At 49.7% G+C, this 14,131-nt stretch overlaps 6 protein-coding genes across 6 annotated transcripts; 3 read left to right on the forward strand and 3 right to left on the reverse strand.

Moving 5' to 3' along the window:
• Window positions 1-955: 955 nt before the first annotated feature.
• On the reverse strand, window positions 956-2,660 carry M437DRAFT_73471 (UDP-Glycosyltransferase/glycogen phosphorylase; the record flags this gene model as incomplete). Its single annotated transcript, XM_041026030.1, has 3 exons — window positions 956-1,164; window positions 1,221-2,335; window positions 2,386-2,660. The coding sequence occupies 3 exons, from the start codon at window positions 2,658-2,660 to the stop codon at window positions 956-958; spliced, it is 1,599 nt and encodes a 532-aa protein (XP_040881530.1).
• A 441-nt stretch (window positions 2,661-3,101) lies between these two features.
• On the forward strand, window positions 3,102-4,175 carry M437DRAFT_82527 (uncharacterized protein; the record flags this gene model as incomplete). Its single annotated transcript, XM_041027764.1, has 1 exon — window positions 3,102-4,175. The coding sequence occupies one exon, from the start codon at window positions 3,102-3,104 to the stop codon at window positions 4,173-4,175; it is 1,074 nt and encodes a 357-aa protein (XP_040881531.1).
• A 607-nt stretch (window positions 4,176-4,782) lies between these two features.
• M437DRAFT_43575 (NAD(P)-binding protein) lies at window positions 4,783-6,437 on the forward strand (the record flags this gene model as incomplete). The annotated part of the gene is made up of 3 exons (XM_041020769.1): window positions 4,783-5,350; window positions 5,547-5,576; window positions 5,641-6,437. 3 exons carry the CDS (start codon window positions 4,783-4,785, stop codon window positions 6,435-6,437), a joined length of 1,395 nt encoding a protein of 464 aa, XP_040881532.1.
• An 815-nt stretch (window positions 6,438-7,252) lies between these two features.
• On the forward strand, window positions 7,253-8,099 carry M437DRAFT_82529 (phosphoglycerate mutase-like protein; the record flags this gene model as incomplete). The annotated part of the gene is made up of 2 exons (XM_041027765.1): window positions 7,253-7,929; window positions 8,000-8,099. The coding sequence occupies 2 exons, from the start codon at window positions 7,253-7,255 to the stop codon at window positions 8,097-8,099; spliced, it is 777 nt and encodes a 258-aa protein (XP_040881533.1).
• Window positions 8,100-9,831: 1,732 nt separating this feature from the next.
• On the reverse strand, window positions 9,832-11,769 carry M437DRAFT_15331 (mediator complex, subunit Med5; the record flags this gene model as incomplete). The annotated part of the gene is made up of 1 exon (XM_041018805.1): window positions 9,832-11,769. A coding segment is annotated over one exon (1,938 nt), but the record flags the coding sequence as incomplete, so codon positions are not given.
• Window positions 11,770-13,052: 1,283 nt separating this feature from the next.
• M437DRAFT_10110 (uncharacterized protein) lies at window positions 13,053-13,736 on the reverse strand (the record flags this gene model as incomplete). The annotated part of the gene is made up of 1 exon (XM_041018546.1): window positions 13,053-13,736. A coding segment is annotated over one exon (684 nt), but the record flags the coding sequence as incomplete, so codon positions are not given.
• Between the last annotated feature and the right edge of the window lie 395 nt (window positions 13,737-14,131).

Below are 14,131 nucleotides of genomic sequence, written 5' to 3' on the forward strand. Positions count from 1 at the left end.
ATTTCACATCTAAGCGATTGAGTCTTGTTTTGGAACATAATGCTTTTTCTGTTTCGAGCAAAAGGAACATGACGGCACTTTTGTTCTTATAGCATATCTTGTTGGAACCACAGCATCATGCTTCGCTTTCACAAGGACAATCAAGGAGAAGATAACACTTTGTCTTGACGCCTCCATCTTTTTCTTGCTTTCTTACTCATGTATACCCTAAATTCTCAGTTGCATATATCAATAATTCCATCTCCTTGACTGCTGCCTGCTTCTTGGGTTTTCCGGGTGTTCCAGGGGAGGGAGTCATCTTTTGGGCATTTGTTCTTCCAAGAGGGCTCTCTTGATCTTATTTTTAGTATATATCGATGGTAAACATGATGTATGCCATCTCTTCATTGAGGTGTGTCCTGGCAAAAACCGCTTGGACACCACATTCTCCTAACGAGTATGGTATTATGCATCTCTTCGACGATACTAAACCAGAGAAAAGCAGGAGTTCGAGAACGACTAACGTGTCTCAGTTGTGAAATTTCTAGTTGTCGTGGGCGTAAAGGCTGTATCAGTGGAGTTTTTGTTTTTGTGGTGAGTGACTGCGGTATTCGAATAGGTAAGCGAAACCAGTGAAAAGATCCAGATGGTGATTTCAGGTGTTTGGGTTCTGAAATGTAGCAAAGCAAGTCATGCAAAGGGTGAAAAGGGTTTTCAGTCACTGCATATACTGGGGGCATGGATATGCCCGCCACTTGAGGGACTAATAGGAAGATGACGATACGGAGAAGGTCTGGCGAACATTTAACGAGCCACTGAAATTTTTTTTTCCCCCCAGAGGCACATGGACGGAAATGAGGACAAAAGGCAACATGACAGCATAGCACAAGCATAACTATGTTTCATTTTCTAATTATCTCTAACCCCTTTATCTTGCTGTTACTTTTTTCCTTTTCTCCTTGTCTACTCAAGCATTCTATAAACCTGCTCGCGAGTTCACTGGCGTAACATGCATGTGAACAAGTTTGTCCATCTGTGCATTCCAACTATCGCGGAACACTTCTTCGGAAAAGCGTTTGGCGCTTGTTCTTGCTCGTTTGCGCATGGCTAGTGTTTCTGAAGGTGACTGGTTTAGTGCTTTGGCAAAGCCATCAGCAAATTCTTCAGGTGACTTTGCATGGAAGCCTGTTGAGGGAAGTGTCAGTGAATAGGTTGCGAGCATGTCGGATGTAGAGACTCACCAGTTGGTTTTCCATCAATCGGGACCACGATATCGTATTTAGGGCCTCCGCTATCATCGACTACGGAGATGAGGCCAGCGGCTTGGTACTCGACAACACCGATGCCAAAGTGTTCGTTCCACATGCCATTGACACCGATCCAACTGGTTCTCAAGCGATTCAGGATTTGGGACCATTTTGCGTCAATGACAAAGTCGACGTGGTCAGCAATGTGTTGTTCGCGTGCTAGCACGCGGAGTTTATAGACTAGCATCTTGTCTTTTTCGTCGCGTACTGAGCCTACGAGGACTAATCTGGGAGTATCCTTGTCGGTGGTCTTTTGACGGCGCAAGAACTCGGCAAAGGCCGTGATGATGTTTTGGTGATCCTTCTCCGGGCGGAATTGTGCAATGTAGAGTATGTCCTTTCTCCTGCTCTTTTCAGACTCCTCGGAGACTTCAATCTCTTGTTCTAGTTCTTCAACGGCGACAGGAGGGAAAACGACACAGGTGTCGCGTGTCCAGCGTCTCTTTTGACGAGTGCGGCCCCAAAGGGCTTTGATGTGGTTTTGAGTCCAGGTCGAGTTTGTCATGACGACGTCAATGGAGCCGCCGATCCAACTGTATAGACGGGCAAAGAGGTGCCAGTATGCCTTTTTGGCTTTTCCTTTCCAACCACTTCCTGAGCCTGCGTTGACACCGCGGCCAGAGGCGTCGAGGCTTCCTAGCATATCGGTAGAGATGGTGGGGTAGTGGACGTAGGCGCCAGTAGGGACGTCGGGGAAAAGGAAGTGCGACATGGCGACAGTAAAGGCGTAGCCCATTGTATCGATGAAGATGTCAGGGACGACGAGGTGGAAGGCATCCCAGCCGACGATCAAGCTGCCGATGCTCTGGCCAAGGAGAGTAAAGTGAGGCCAGTGTTGAGCGAGGAGGAAGTCGCGAGTGCTGAGATAGAGGAAGGTGAGACGAGGGGCGTGGAGGGGAATGTTGAAGCGGTTCTTGACGTTGGCGATGATGGTGTCCTTGTCGACGTCGTGATCGCCCGTGTAGACGACGCAGAGGGCTTTGGGGTAGCGCTCTTGGGTTGCGCGGATGGCAGCCCAGAGGACTCGCTCGCCGCCTCCGCCTGCATTGCTGTGTCTGGTGTCAGTGATTTGTCGTCATGAGTGGTGGAGTGAGATTACCAGAAGGGGTGGAAGAAGCCAATGATGCCTTCCCATTCACATGCTAGCTTTCCGGCGTAGTCTCCCCTGGCTAGACGATCCTTGTTGGCTGTGGAAGGGGATATCTTCTCTTCATCGGCAGCCCTCTTGAGCAGCAGCTCTCTCCTTGTCTGTGACCTGGCGCGAACAGTGGATCCGATGTTCTGGGCAATGAATCGGAGAAAATATGGGAGGAACAGGTAGGTCAGACTGACGGTCAGGGCCGCCAGCGATATCAGCAGTGCTAGACCAGGCATGCTTGGACGAGTGTCATGTCATGATGGATTTGATTACCAGCTGTTGTTTCGCAATTGCGTAGGACGCGTATGACAGCACCGAAGCTGCAACTGACTCGCCATCGTCAGCCCACCCTGACCCTGACCCTGTGCCTGATCTCTTCCCCTGACCCTGAGCCGCTGCCGCAATCGTCGGCCCGCATCGTTCTTTAACCCCGGCTTGGCAATACCGCAAATAATCAATGTCTTTCTGCTCACCATCCGTCACATGTTCCAATCATACGTCGAGCAAACTTGTCCTGGAATATGGTCTTGCTAGCGAGGCCAACTGGCCGCTTGCTCTCTGCCCGCTCACCTGTCCTCCGGAGTCAACATGGCGCGCGACAATACAGTCTAAAAGCCGTGCTTGAAAGCGGATGTCACGATCTTACAGATTATATCGCCTTCTTGCCTGTCGCATGTATGGAATCTCTGAACGCCACTGGTCTGCCTTGGTTCGCTGCAATCCCGCTATCCGCCGTAGTCATCCGATCACTTGTCATCTATCCGGTATTTCAAAAGCCTCTGCGTGAAAGGCTCGTTGACCGCGCAGCAACCCAGCCTCTGGTAGATGCCCACATGAGCATCGTCAGACGTAAATTGGACAGAACATTTCGTAGGGACAGCCCTTGGCGCAGAATCAATCTGGCCATCAACGCTTTCCATCGAAGAGGTCATCTGGCAGTAACCATGTTTGATCGCAAGTTCAATTTTGGCCATAGAACCATGATGTTTATGACGACTATCCTGGCTTCCGATGGTTTGAGGAGGATCATGGGTGCTAAGGAGGGTTTGCTGAAGTTTATCTTGGGCCCTTTGGACTGGACTGTGAGCTGGCTCATTCCAGATGCCCCGAAGAATCAATCTTCTGGAGAGGCTGCCGAAGCTGTTTCGGCCAATTCTTCTTCTAATGAACTTCCGGATCAGGCGTCAATCGATGCCACTGGAGTACCAACGAGCGCTCCAGACGTGCTTTCGTCCACCGAACCAGCTCAGGATGCGGCGGCTGAATTGGCACAAGAAGCATCATCAGCAGTGGCAGGTCACGTCAATTCTGTCTGGTTCGATCCGACTCTTCTGACTGGAGGCTTCTCCTGGTGCTCCGACTTGACAGCCGCAGATCCTACTCTGATTCTTCCCGTCATATTCAGCAGCACCTTTTTCGCCAGCATCTACTTTGCACCGCGCGTACAAGGCACCGTCACCACAACGGGAAGCAAATCAGAAAGCGAACGTGCAAAACCTACAAATATGCAGAGGATCATGATGACCGTTGCAATGTTCTCTATCATTCCTGCTCTGCAAATGCCTGCTGGACTTTTGCTATACTTCATTTCAAACATGGTCACCAACAACTTGCAGTCGCGTTGGCTCACCTACACAAAGCCTATCTATCCTGCACCAACAGCCTGCAAGCGTCCTGTCAGGATGCAACGCACCAAGGAGATTGCAGAGGATGTGCTACCCAACAAGGGAAAGACAACTTTGACACGATAGAGTAGACCAGTCTCTTGCACGGATTAACATACGGAGTCGAGAACGAACTGATGGGGCCAATCTTTGGAGTATCCCCGATCATGTACACTACCGCATTGTATTTCTAGAGCACCATACTCATTCAGTATGCGAACAAAATTTCACGAATGTTATGACCCCTTTTTCACCAGTCTCTCTTTTGCGCGTGTCTGCTTGAGCTGTAGCCCTACTAGCCATCAATGCCAACCGTCGAGCTTTTCATGTCAACAGCAATCGAGGTTTTTGGGATTCTTCATCTGCGACAATAGAGCGAACTACCGAGAATCCCTGGACCGTTTAGAATCAAAAGCCGAATTGCATGTGCCGGCCGGAGATAGTTCTTTACAAAATGTTTCATGTCTCCGTGAGAGAGGATCGGAGTTTACAGTGCTGTCACGAGAAGTTAAATCCGTTTCTCGTGGATGGATTCGCTGTTTACGGATATTGTGTGGGGAGCTTGAGCTCCACAGAAAACACATATAAAGATGACGACATTCTCGTCTGCGGTTCAATCGCTCATATAGCAACCGCACTTCTCTTCGAGCTTTCTTCTGAATCTCATTTTCCAACTCGATTATTTCACATCAACATGTCTCCAATTCGCGTCGGTCTCATCGGTCTTTCCACCGGCTCAAAGAGCACCAGCTGGGCTAGCACAGCTCATCTGCCATACCTTCTTTCCGAGCAAGGCAAAGCCCACTACGAAATCAAGGCTCTGTGCAACTCATCCGTCGAAAGCGCAAAGAAATCCATTGAGCACTACAAGCTTCCCAAGGACACCAAGGCCTACGACTCCTCTGCAGACCTCGCCAATGACAAGGACATTGACTTGGTAGTCTGCATTGTTGGTGTTGAGGGACACTACAAGTTGCTCAAGCCTGTTGTCGAGGCTGGCAAGAATGTCTACACCGAATTGCCTCTGGCGTCCAACATGGATCAGATCAGAGAGCTGGTTACTCTTGCTGAGAAGAAGGGCGTCAAGACTATGTTTGGCTCACAAGGCCAATCTGCTCCTGTTGTTAAGGCCTTGCAGAAAGTCATTGCTGAGGGCAAGATTGGAAAGGTATTGAGTACACAGCTCAGTGGTTGCACTGGTATTGGTGGTGGCGCGGCTATCCCTGAGGGATTCAAGTATATTATTCAGAGAAAGGCTGGTGGTAAGTTAAGCTGAAGGTACAAACATCACGACTAGCGCCGGCGTTTTGTCTCAGTCTGTTCGCAAGGCCTGTACGGCGTTCATCAAAACACCGTCCGGGGCGGCGTCTGGCAGAAATGGGTACAATCATCTAGCAAAGTCGTGGTGTTTCCACCTCTCCTAAATTGCGAGACCATGCTAATCGTACCTACGCTTAGGTAACCATGCTACTATCTTCTTCCTGCACAGTAAGTTTCCACTCCAACCATGCGGGCTTGCTTGGCGTTTGCTCTGACCACACACTGCTTCCAGGTTTCACCTGCCTGCTCGAACTCTTCGGCGAACTCGAGTCCTTCGACGTCATCATGGGCGTCGAGCGTCCCAAAGTCAACCTGATCGATCCTTCCAACCAAGGCAAAGTCGTCGGCACAATCGACAGAGACACACCCGACAACATTGCCATGCAAGGTCGCTTCCAAAACGGCACACTGCTCAACTACGATCTTCGTGCTGCTGCTCCTTTCCCTGGCGAGCCTGGCTTGCGCTGGACCGTCATTGGCGAAAAGGGCGATATTCTTGTCACCTGCCCTGCTGCTATGTTTGATATCAACCATGAAGGTGTCAAGATTCAGTTGCATGAGCAAGGCAAGGATAAAGCCGAGCCTATCGAGTTGCCTGCCGATGACTTGGCAAACCTCAAGCATCCTGCGCAGAATGTGGGTAGACTTTACGATGCCTACGCTAAGGGTAACACTAAAGGCTACTGCGACTGGAACTTGGCACTTAAGCGCCACGAACTGATTGAAGAAATGTTCCAAAGAGGAGACAGCAACAAGCCTTTTGGCGAAAAGGCTGCTTACATCTCCAAGTTTGGCGGCAGCAAGTCGTCATTGTCTGGATCCATTCAAGGCAGTACTGCAGAAGTTGATGCCGATGCTCAAGGAACCATTCTTGCTGATAGAGAAGTCAAGCCCAAGGAGATCACTCGTGAGGCCGGTGCTGGAGGTGCTCAGACTACAGCTCAGAGTCTTGAAGCAGAGGGCTTTGGCGCTTCATCGGGTCCTAACGATTTGAGCAGAAATGGAGGTAATCGTGATCTTGCCTCGTAAAAGAGTCGAGATCTGGGTTCCATTGACGATGAATGCAAATATGAGTACATATGGATAATCGAAAAGCCTGAATTATACATGCAACCTTTCCAACTCCATCCACCACATGCCTCGCAAGCCTTTCTCAGACTTCGCCTTACCAACAAGAACTCAACATATGCTCCATTTCTCAGCGTGTGATGGACGGATAGAGAGTGATTGTTGTGTAGTTTTCATCGTGGGTCGGCGCTGAATATTTGAGGAGTTTCCACACAGCACACGCTACGGAGGACGACATGGGGAATTGTATTCCAAACATGCCGTTTTGTGAGTACATGTTTTTGAGAAGATATAATCATCTGCTCTGTGAACGGTTGTATCTATCTTAGATAACGAAAAGAGTCTACTTGCAATGATCTTGATCTGTTTTGTATATACGAGCAGGGTCACTCCACTAACAACCACCTTGCACAAAAATTATGCTATCCTTGTGCAACGGACCCAAGGGTTCCAGAGAACTGGGACAAGATCGTTAATCCATCATCGTCAAGCACCATCCATGCAGGCTGATGACAGCGACATTTTCTGACAATGACACTCTCGACACGAAACTCTGCTATGCAACATAATGTGCAAAGAAATAGATGAACCAGCGACGAAGCTCTGACATAGCTTACTCCGAAATAAATGTCATCGATGATGACGTTGCTCCCTCCCACTACAAGCCGGAGACCCCGCCGCGGTTGGTCATCTACAAGACCACTCTCTCATCCGCACAATTCATCTTCGCTGCACATTGACCACACCTTCAAACTCTCCTCCTCTTCACCCTCACAATGTCCGACAAAAAAATCACCCCCCGCGTCTTCATAATCCGCCACGGCGAAACCGAATGGTCGCTGAACGGCAGACACACAGGCACCTCCGACATCCCCTTAACCGCCAATGGCGAATCACGCATCCGCGCAACCGGGAAAGCGCTCGTAGGAGACGACCGCCTCATCGTGCCCCGCAATCTCGCACACATCTACGTATCGCCACGAACCCGCGCCCAACGAACCCTCGAACTGCTAAACCTGGGCTGTAAAGACCCCATGCCGTGGAAAGAGTCCAAAGAACACGATGACAGCAATGTGAAAACAAACGCAAAAGTCCAAGTCACGGAGAGTGTGCGCGAATGGGATTATGGCGATTACGAAGGCTTGACGAGCAAATACATTGCTTCCGAGCGCGAAAAAGCCGGCCTTCACAAATGGGATATCTGGAAAGATGGATGTCCGGGGGGAGAGAGCCCTGAGCAGATCACTGAAAGATTGGATGCGGTGATTGCGGAAATTAGAGAAAAATACCACAAGAATGCGATAGGGAAACCGCAGCCGCAAGCAGAGCCTTACGATGTGTTGATCGTGGCGCATGGTCATATCCTTAGAGCGTTTGCTGCTAGATGGATTAACAAGAATATTGCGGACAATCCGAGTATGTTGTTGGATGCTGGTGGTGTTGGTACTTTGAGGTATGTTGTTGCATTCTTTGTACAATGAAAGGTGTTGTGTTGGGTGCATTTGCTGACCTTTTGACGACAGCTACGAGCATCACAGCATTGATGAGCCGGCTATTCTACTGGGAGGTGGTTTCATGGTGGATGTGGTCGAAAACGCTCATGAAGATGGCAAGAAGAATTAGAGGGATATCAACAAGTTTGTTACCTTTTCCCGCATACTGAATGAGTATGATGGTCTAGATATACAATGTCGTAATGTACATGATCGGACAAGCTCTGAAGATTTGCTATGATGGATCCAACAGTTCAGTCTTCAGATTCCCATTTGTTGATCTAGACTTCACAGAAGGCCGAGCGAATCTTAATAAAGCCTGCGACTTTTGGTTGCACCACGCCATTTCTACCATGTCGATGCTCAACGTCAACAGCCTGCATTCTTTATCGAGCCGTCACAGCGCAGCAAACAGAAAGAGAGTTAATCTTAGGTTCGTGTCTCAACATTAAAGATAGACTACTTGGTAACGAATCAGACTATTCCCCCTGGGGACCACGCCTGCGAGATCGAATGTACTCCAACAATTCTGTGAATGAACCACGACGATTGCCGCTGTTGTTTCTTGGTGGCCATAAATCATGAGGGTCACCGCTGCTATTGCCTTCATTATGACCTCGCTCGCGGCCTTGAGCTGCAGTATTGTCCTCCGCTATCCATCTGTTCTCTGGTCCAGGAACCTCTGAGTGCTGAGATGGGCCTTGTTCGGTGGTGGACAGAGGTGGATCCGCACGCGAAGAGGGGCCTTGACCTTCCATCGAAAGTGTATTGCCGAGAGAAAGAAAGTCCGTGTCTGTTGCAAAGCGTTCATCGATCATCGCCGTCAGGTCGCGAATGTAAGGCTGCCGCTCCTCGAGCTGCTCTTGCTTGATTTGCCGCTCGTTACGCTGCCGTTCCTCCAGCTGCTCTTGCCAGGTTGGGCGCTCTCCACGCTGCCGTCTCGTTTCGATATCCCGCTCTCGTTGAATGCGAGCCCTCCTCCTGGCGTGGTGATTACGTGTGATTCTCGCGCGTCGTGTCGCCTCTGCATACCAAGGAACGTCTGAGACCCGTTGACTAGAGCAATCTTCCAGAATCTCTAAGACACGTTGACCAGACGGTCGTCTCAGAATTTCCTGGAAAACTACGTCAATGTTGTTTAGCGTATGCGCTCGAAGAGTTTCGTTCCATATTGGATCAGATGCCGCAGGAGCATCAAGCTCGACAAGGTCCCAGGTCGTCCCGGATTCATTGATTGGGTAGATGTGATCACTCTCTTCCTCATGGAAACCAACTTCTTCTTCATCGGAACCAGTTTCTTGCCGTGTACTGTAGACCACAAAGTCATTCCTGAAATCACGCTGTGCGGTGGGAGCGAGGATTGATGCACGACTTGGCCGAGCACGGAAAGACAGTTTGCTCCGATCATTGGCAGACTTGCAAGAACACAGAGCAGGTTTCTAGTCCCGATTGTGTCCATGGAGAGGGAAAAATGGTAACTCCAACTAGGAGAAATCAAAATCGTCACCACCCAGATCCATCTCAAGGCCAGCAAAGATATCATCCTCGTTGTTCATCTGCCCAGTGCCATGTTGCTGTGATGTACCGGTCAGGTCAAAATCCATATCCTGGCCAGCGAAGAGGTTGTTGGGCATGTCAAGAGGCATGGAGTTTGTGTCGTTCATGTTGGTAGTGTCCATCTGGAGGGATTGATCCATAGCAGCCGTGAAGTCTTGGTCTGTAACAGCAGCCGCAGCACCGGTTGTATCAGTCGTAGTATCTGCAGTCATTTGCATCTCTGCGCCTGTAATCTGCATGTCTGCACCTGTCAAATTCATATCGCCCAAATCAAGATTCGTCATAGGCATGTTAAGCTGTGCTGGAACAGACAGTTGTGCCTCGACGCGACGACCAAGCCTCACAATCGTTTCCACACGTTCGGTCTCCATTGCCAGCAATTCCTTGGGCTCGTCTAGTCTTGCTCGTAAGGCCTGACGTAATGTACGTCGTTGACTCACCGAGACTGGAGCAGATTGATCAAACTGCATGAGAGTATTGGCCTGAGATAGAGCAGGCAAAGGTGAAGGCGTACAAACAATAGCAGTAGCGACTTCAAGCGCTGCTGAACCGCATCCACTACGAGTCTGTGACCTAACTTCGTCCAGTATGATGGCCAAAACCTCATCTGCTCCAAGCATGTCCAAAGCTGTAGTGATGGCGCGGTGCGTGTATTGGTAGGGAATAGAACTGATGCTGCCTTGATTAGACCATTGAACCAAACCGCCGACAAGGTTTTTGACAACAGCCCGCAGTCCCCCGTCAGCAGTAACAGACCACTCTGTGAGCTCGGCCGAATTGCATTTGCCTGATCGCTGACTGTCTAGATGAGGCTGAAGCAGCTCGATGACCGGAGTAACATCTTTGCGCTTGGGCTGTCTTCGCTGCAGCTCTTGCAGAGATCTGGCCAGTGGTCTCGCGATCATCGCAAGTATTGTTTTATGCATCGCTTGAGCATCGCCAGAGATAGAGTCAGGCTGGATCAGCTTTCGCAACATCTGCATCAAAATATCGGTATCACCATGATCCTCCCAAGAGTGTTTGGTAACCCAACTGAGACCACCAATCAGTGATGGAAGCAGAAAAGGCTCGAGGAGAAACTCGAGACCGCCTTTCAATGTGTTGACAGCAAGAGTCATGAGTTTGCAAGCTTGCACACTCTGCTCGAATAACGTTGGAACCAATAGGTAAAACGATTGAGGCGGGCAGTGCGACATAGTCTCATCGCTGATACCATTCGTCTCACCGTGCTCATCTGTCGCATACAATCCTTGGACCCATTTGGTAAGCTGCTTCTGCTGATCATCATCGAGCGCTCTGATATCTATGCTCGTCGACATGTTCTTCAACAGTCTTATGATAAACGAGTCAGTGGAGAACGCTCCGATCTCAGCTTCCGTCAATTGGTACCGGTGAATGACGGCCAAAACCAGTAGCAAGACTGCAGCGAACTCTTCATAAGCTGGCTGGTACTCACTCTGGTCTTCGTCGTGGGTCCATTCGTTCAACAAATTGCAAAGTGGGGAGAGCACGTCTGAGGGTTGAGCGTATTGGAGTATGATGTCCATGAGCGGCAATCGTCGAGAGAAGATGTTGCACACCGTTCGCAGAGCCATCGTTTCTTTTGCAGTGTACAAGTGTTGTATTGTGTCGACCAGCGCTCCGGAAATTGCACCTGCATTACCATTCATGCCTTCGAGCTCGCGAGCCAATTCTTCGACACGGTGTATGTTGGCAGAACATTGCTGAGCCAGAGATTGTCTGTTGTATCTAACAACTCGAGGAGCGATTGGAGCAGGCGATTCGCCTATCACTGAGTGAAAAGCTTGTTCGTTTCCAAGCTGGAACAGGATGCAGGCTTGCACAAATTCGAGACGACTCTTTTTCAAGATTTCATTATTGGCAGTGTCGTTGTCAGAAGACAAGGGTGGGAATGGATGGACATCGACTCGTCTCAAAGCCATCTGAATATGGACCTGAGACGTCATAGGTGGAAAAGATGCCGATAAAGTTGTGATTAGAAGAGGCAGCTTGTTGGCAATGAACGAACGATAACAAAGTAGTTGATTTGGCGGCTGAAGTTGCTGCAAAGCATTTGCCAGGACATCGAAGGAAGCGACAATCAAGTCAGAGACCAGAGATTGTGTATCGTTCTGGTACTTGGCATGCAAGTAATTGAAAAGCGACATGTCGTCGGTCAGCGGTCTCGCACATAGTGCCGCATTCAGGTATATATAGAGGCCAACTCGCGAGTTTGTTACTGGAAGATCGTTGACGGTCGATGCAATCTCTGCAGTGCTGAAGTCGGGTTTGCCAAGCGGAGGAGTCTTAGCCAGCATTTGGAGCCCTGCACCGGTTTGTGAATGAGACCACGGACTTATGAGCTCTGCAAAGTCACTGCACGCGGATGCGATCTTGTCCTTCATAGTCTGTGGCCATCCATCGCTGATGTCGGCTTTAACCATGGGGTGATTCAAAACCGCGATTGCAAGTGTAGCCAATGTTTCGAAACATGTGACAACCTGCGGGTCCGGACTCTGCATCACATCAACGTTTTGCATGAGGAGTACCATCTCATGAGCGCGGCATGCGGTGAGGCACTCCCCCAAAGCTCGTACGACATTGCGGGCTTCGCGTGCAGTCTTGGGTCTTTCGCCAGCAGCAACCAGACGCACGAGGAGAGCCAATATATGTTCAAAGAAAGCATTACTCAATGAAGTACGAGTCGAGGCGTTTTTCTTGAGCGCATAGCGAGTGTGAGCAAGCAGAGCAACCAGAATATCACAAGTGTCGATGGTAGTGGCCCGTAGAATTTGTTCAAGATACTCGGTGATCAGAGGATCGATACCGGAAGCTCCAGAAGTGAATATGATACTAGCCAGTTGCGAACCAGGGATAGGTTGAGTGCTCCAGAGCTCAGAGAATGGCTTGTTAAGTTGGGAAGCAGGTATGCGATGAACGAAGCAAGTGCGGAACAATGTTGACCACTGTTCAGCGGCATGGGTGGCGGAGGCCGAATCCATCATAAGAATATCCGAGATTCCCACTCTCCTAAGAGGGTCACCGGCATGGAAATGAATTAAGCGATGCGACAATCATGAATGTCTATGTGGAGGTGGTGTTGATGAAATCAAACGGATGGATCGTCGGAAGTTTGAAAGCTCATGAACTTGTCTTGGCAGGGCAGGCTTGATGCACGGTCTCTCGACAGCCAGCACAAAAGCGGAAGTCACTTCATCGTCTTGAGAGACATTAAAAATTGAGATTCTTGTTTGCGAGACGTTCATGCCAATCTAATCGTGAAGAGTGGCATGTGCTGTTGTGTAGCTGTTCTGCATAAGCTTCTGTCGTAGAGCCTCTATAGGCAGAGAAATGTGACTCGCCAACATCTGACACGCCCAAGACAAGTTCGCGCTGTTGGTACATAAAATGCATGTCATGTGTATCTCGCTGGAAAACTGTAAGAAGTAGCGCTGTGCAAACCTCAAATGCCATCTGGAAGCCCCGAATCATATCCCGCCATACCCCCTGCACGCTCCCAAGGTCTCGATCGTTGGTTTGACTGGTCTTGCCCATTCTCCTCATCAGGCGCACGAGGACCGATCATCCAATCCTCCATAGCCAACCAAGAACTCCAACTCTTCTCCGCAGCCTCCAATTCTTCGTCACGAATGCTCTGCAACGGCTTCAAGAAAGGGACCGTTTCTTCAGGATTCATATCGTATTGCTTCTTGCAGGTCCGCCAACCGCCGTGCTTGGCGGCAAAGAGATAGTTGCGACGTTCGCAGTCTTGCATGGGTGTGATGCCCGCTTGGTACGCATCGCCGAAGAAGCCATGTAAGATTCCCGGCTTGTCAAATCCAGTGATGACTAGACGTCGAATGTAAGGAACTAGAGATACAAAAGCGGTCGCTTGCTGTGGACTACGACCGTTGGCTGAAGAGTTTGGTCGTGACCATTGATTAAAGTTGAATGATGGGCCTCCGCTGCCAGAGCTTGCTCCTGAGCTTGGGGGTGGATTTGATGACATGACAGGATTTTGAGGCCATTGGTAAGGTAGTCGGATGTTGATCAACGCGCATAATGCCTGAGTACCAGCTTCATGCTGTGCGTGGTCAAGGAAATAACGCTGGCAAGATTCATATGCTGGATGCCAATCCAGGATGTCAAAATTTGGTGAAGTCGTAAGCGGTGGGTCCTGAGGAAGCTGGCGGCTCTGCTGGGTTCCTTGCTGCTGTGGTTGCTGTTGCTGTTGCGGCGGATCTCGCTGACCGAAGCGCGAGGACGGATTGTTGTAGTTGCCGTTGTAAGACATGGTATCGTCGTCTGCCATTTGGTGCATTGGCATAATGAAGATGAGGTATTTCTTGGAGTTGGAGACTTACGTGTGGAAAAAAATTGCGGGTAGTGCTCGGTCTTTATAATTATAAATATCCTTTTGTGGTAAGTTGATACTAGGGCGAACCGAAGGCACAGAGGAACAACGGTAGCGGAGTTTGGTAGATAGCGGGGTCCGAAGGTGTATCGTGATACTAGTAGGCCAAAGTAAGTCTCTCGGATAAGAGGTTGACTGTCAGTTTTTTTGTTTCAGCAGAGACACACCTCACGCCATGTCATGACAAGGAA

Source organism: Aureobasidium melanogenum (assembly GCF_000721775.1).
Source record: "Aureobasidium melanogenum CBS 110374 unplaced genomic scaffold scaffold_5, whole genome shotgun sequence".
Lineage (NCBI taxonomy): Eukaryota > Fungi > Ascomycota > Dothideomycetes > Dothideales > Saccotheciaceae > Aureobasidium > Aureobasidium melanogenum.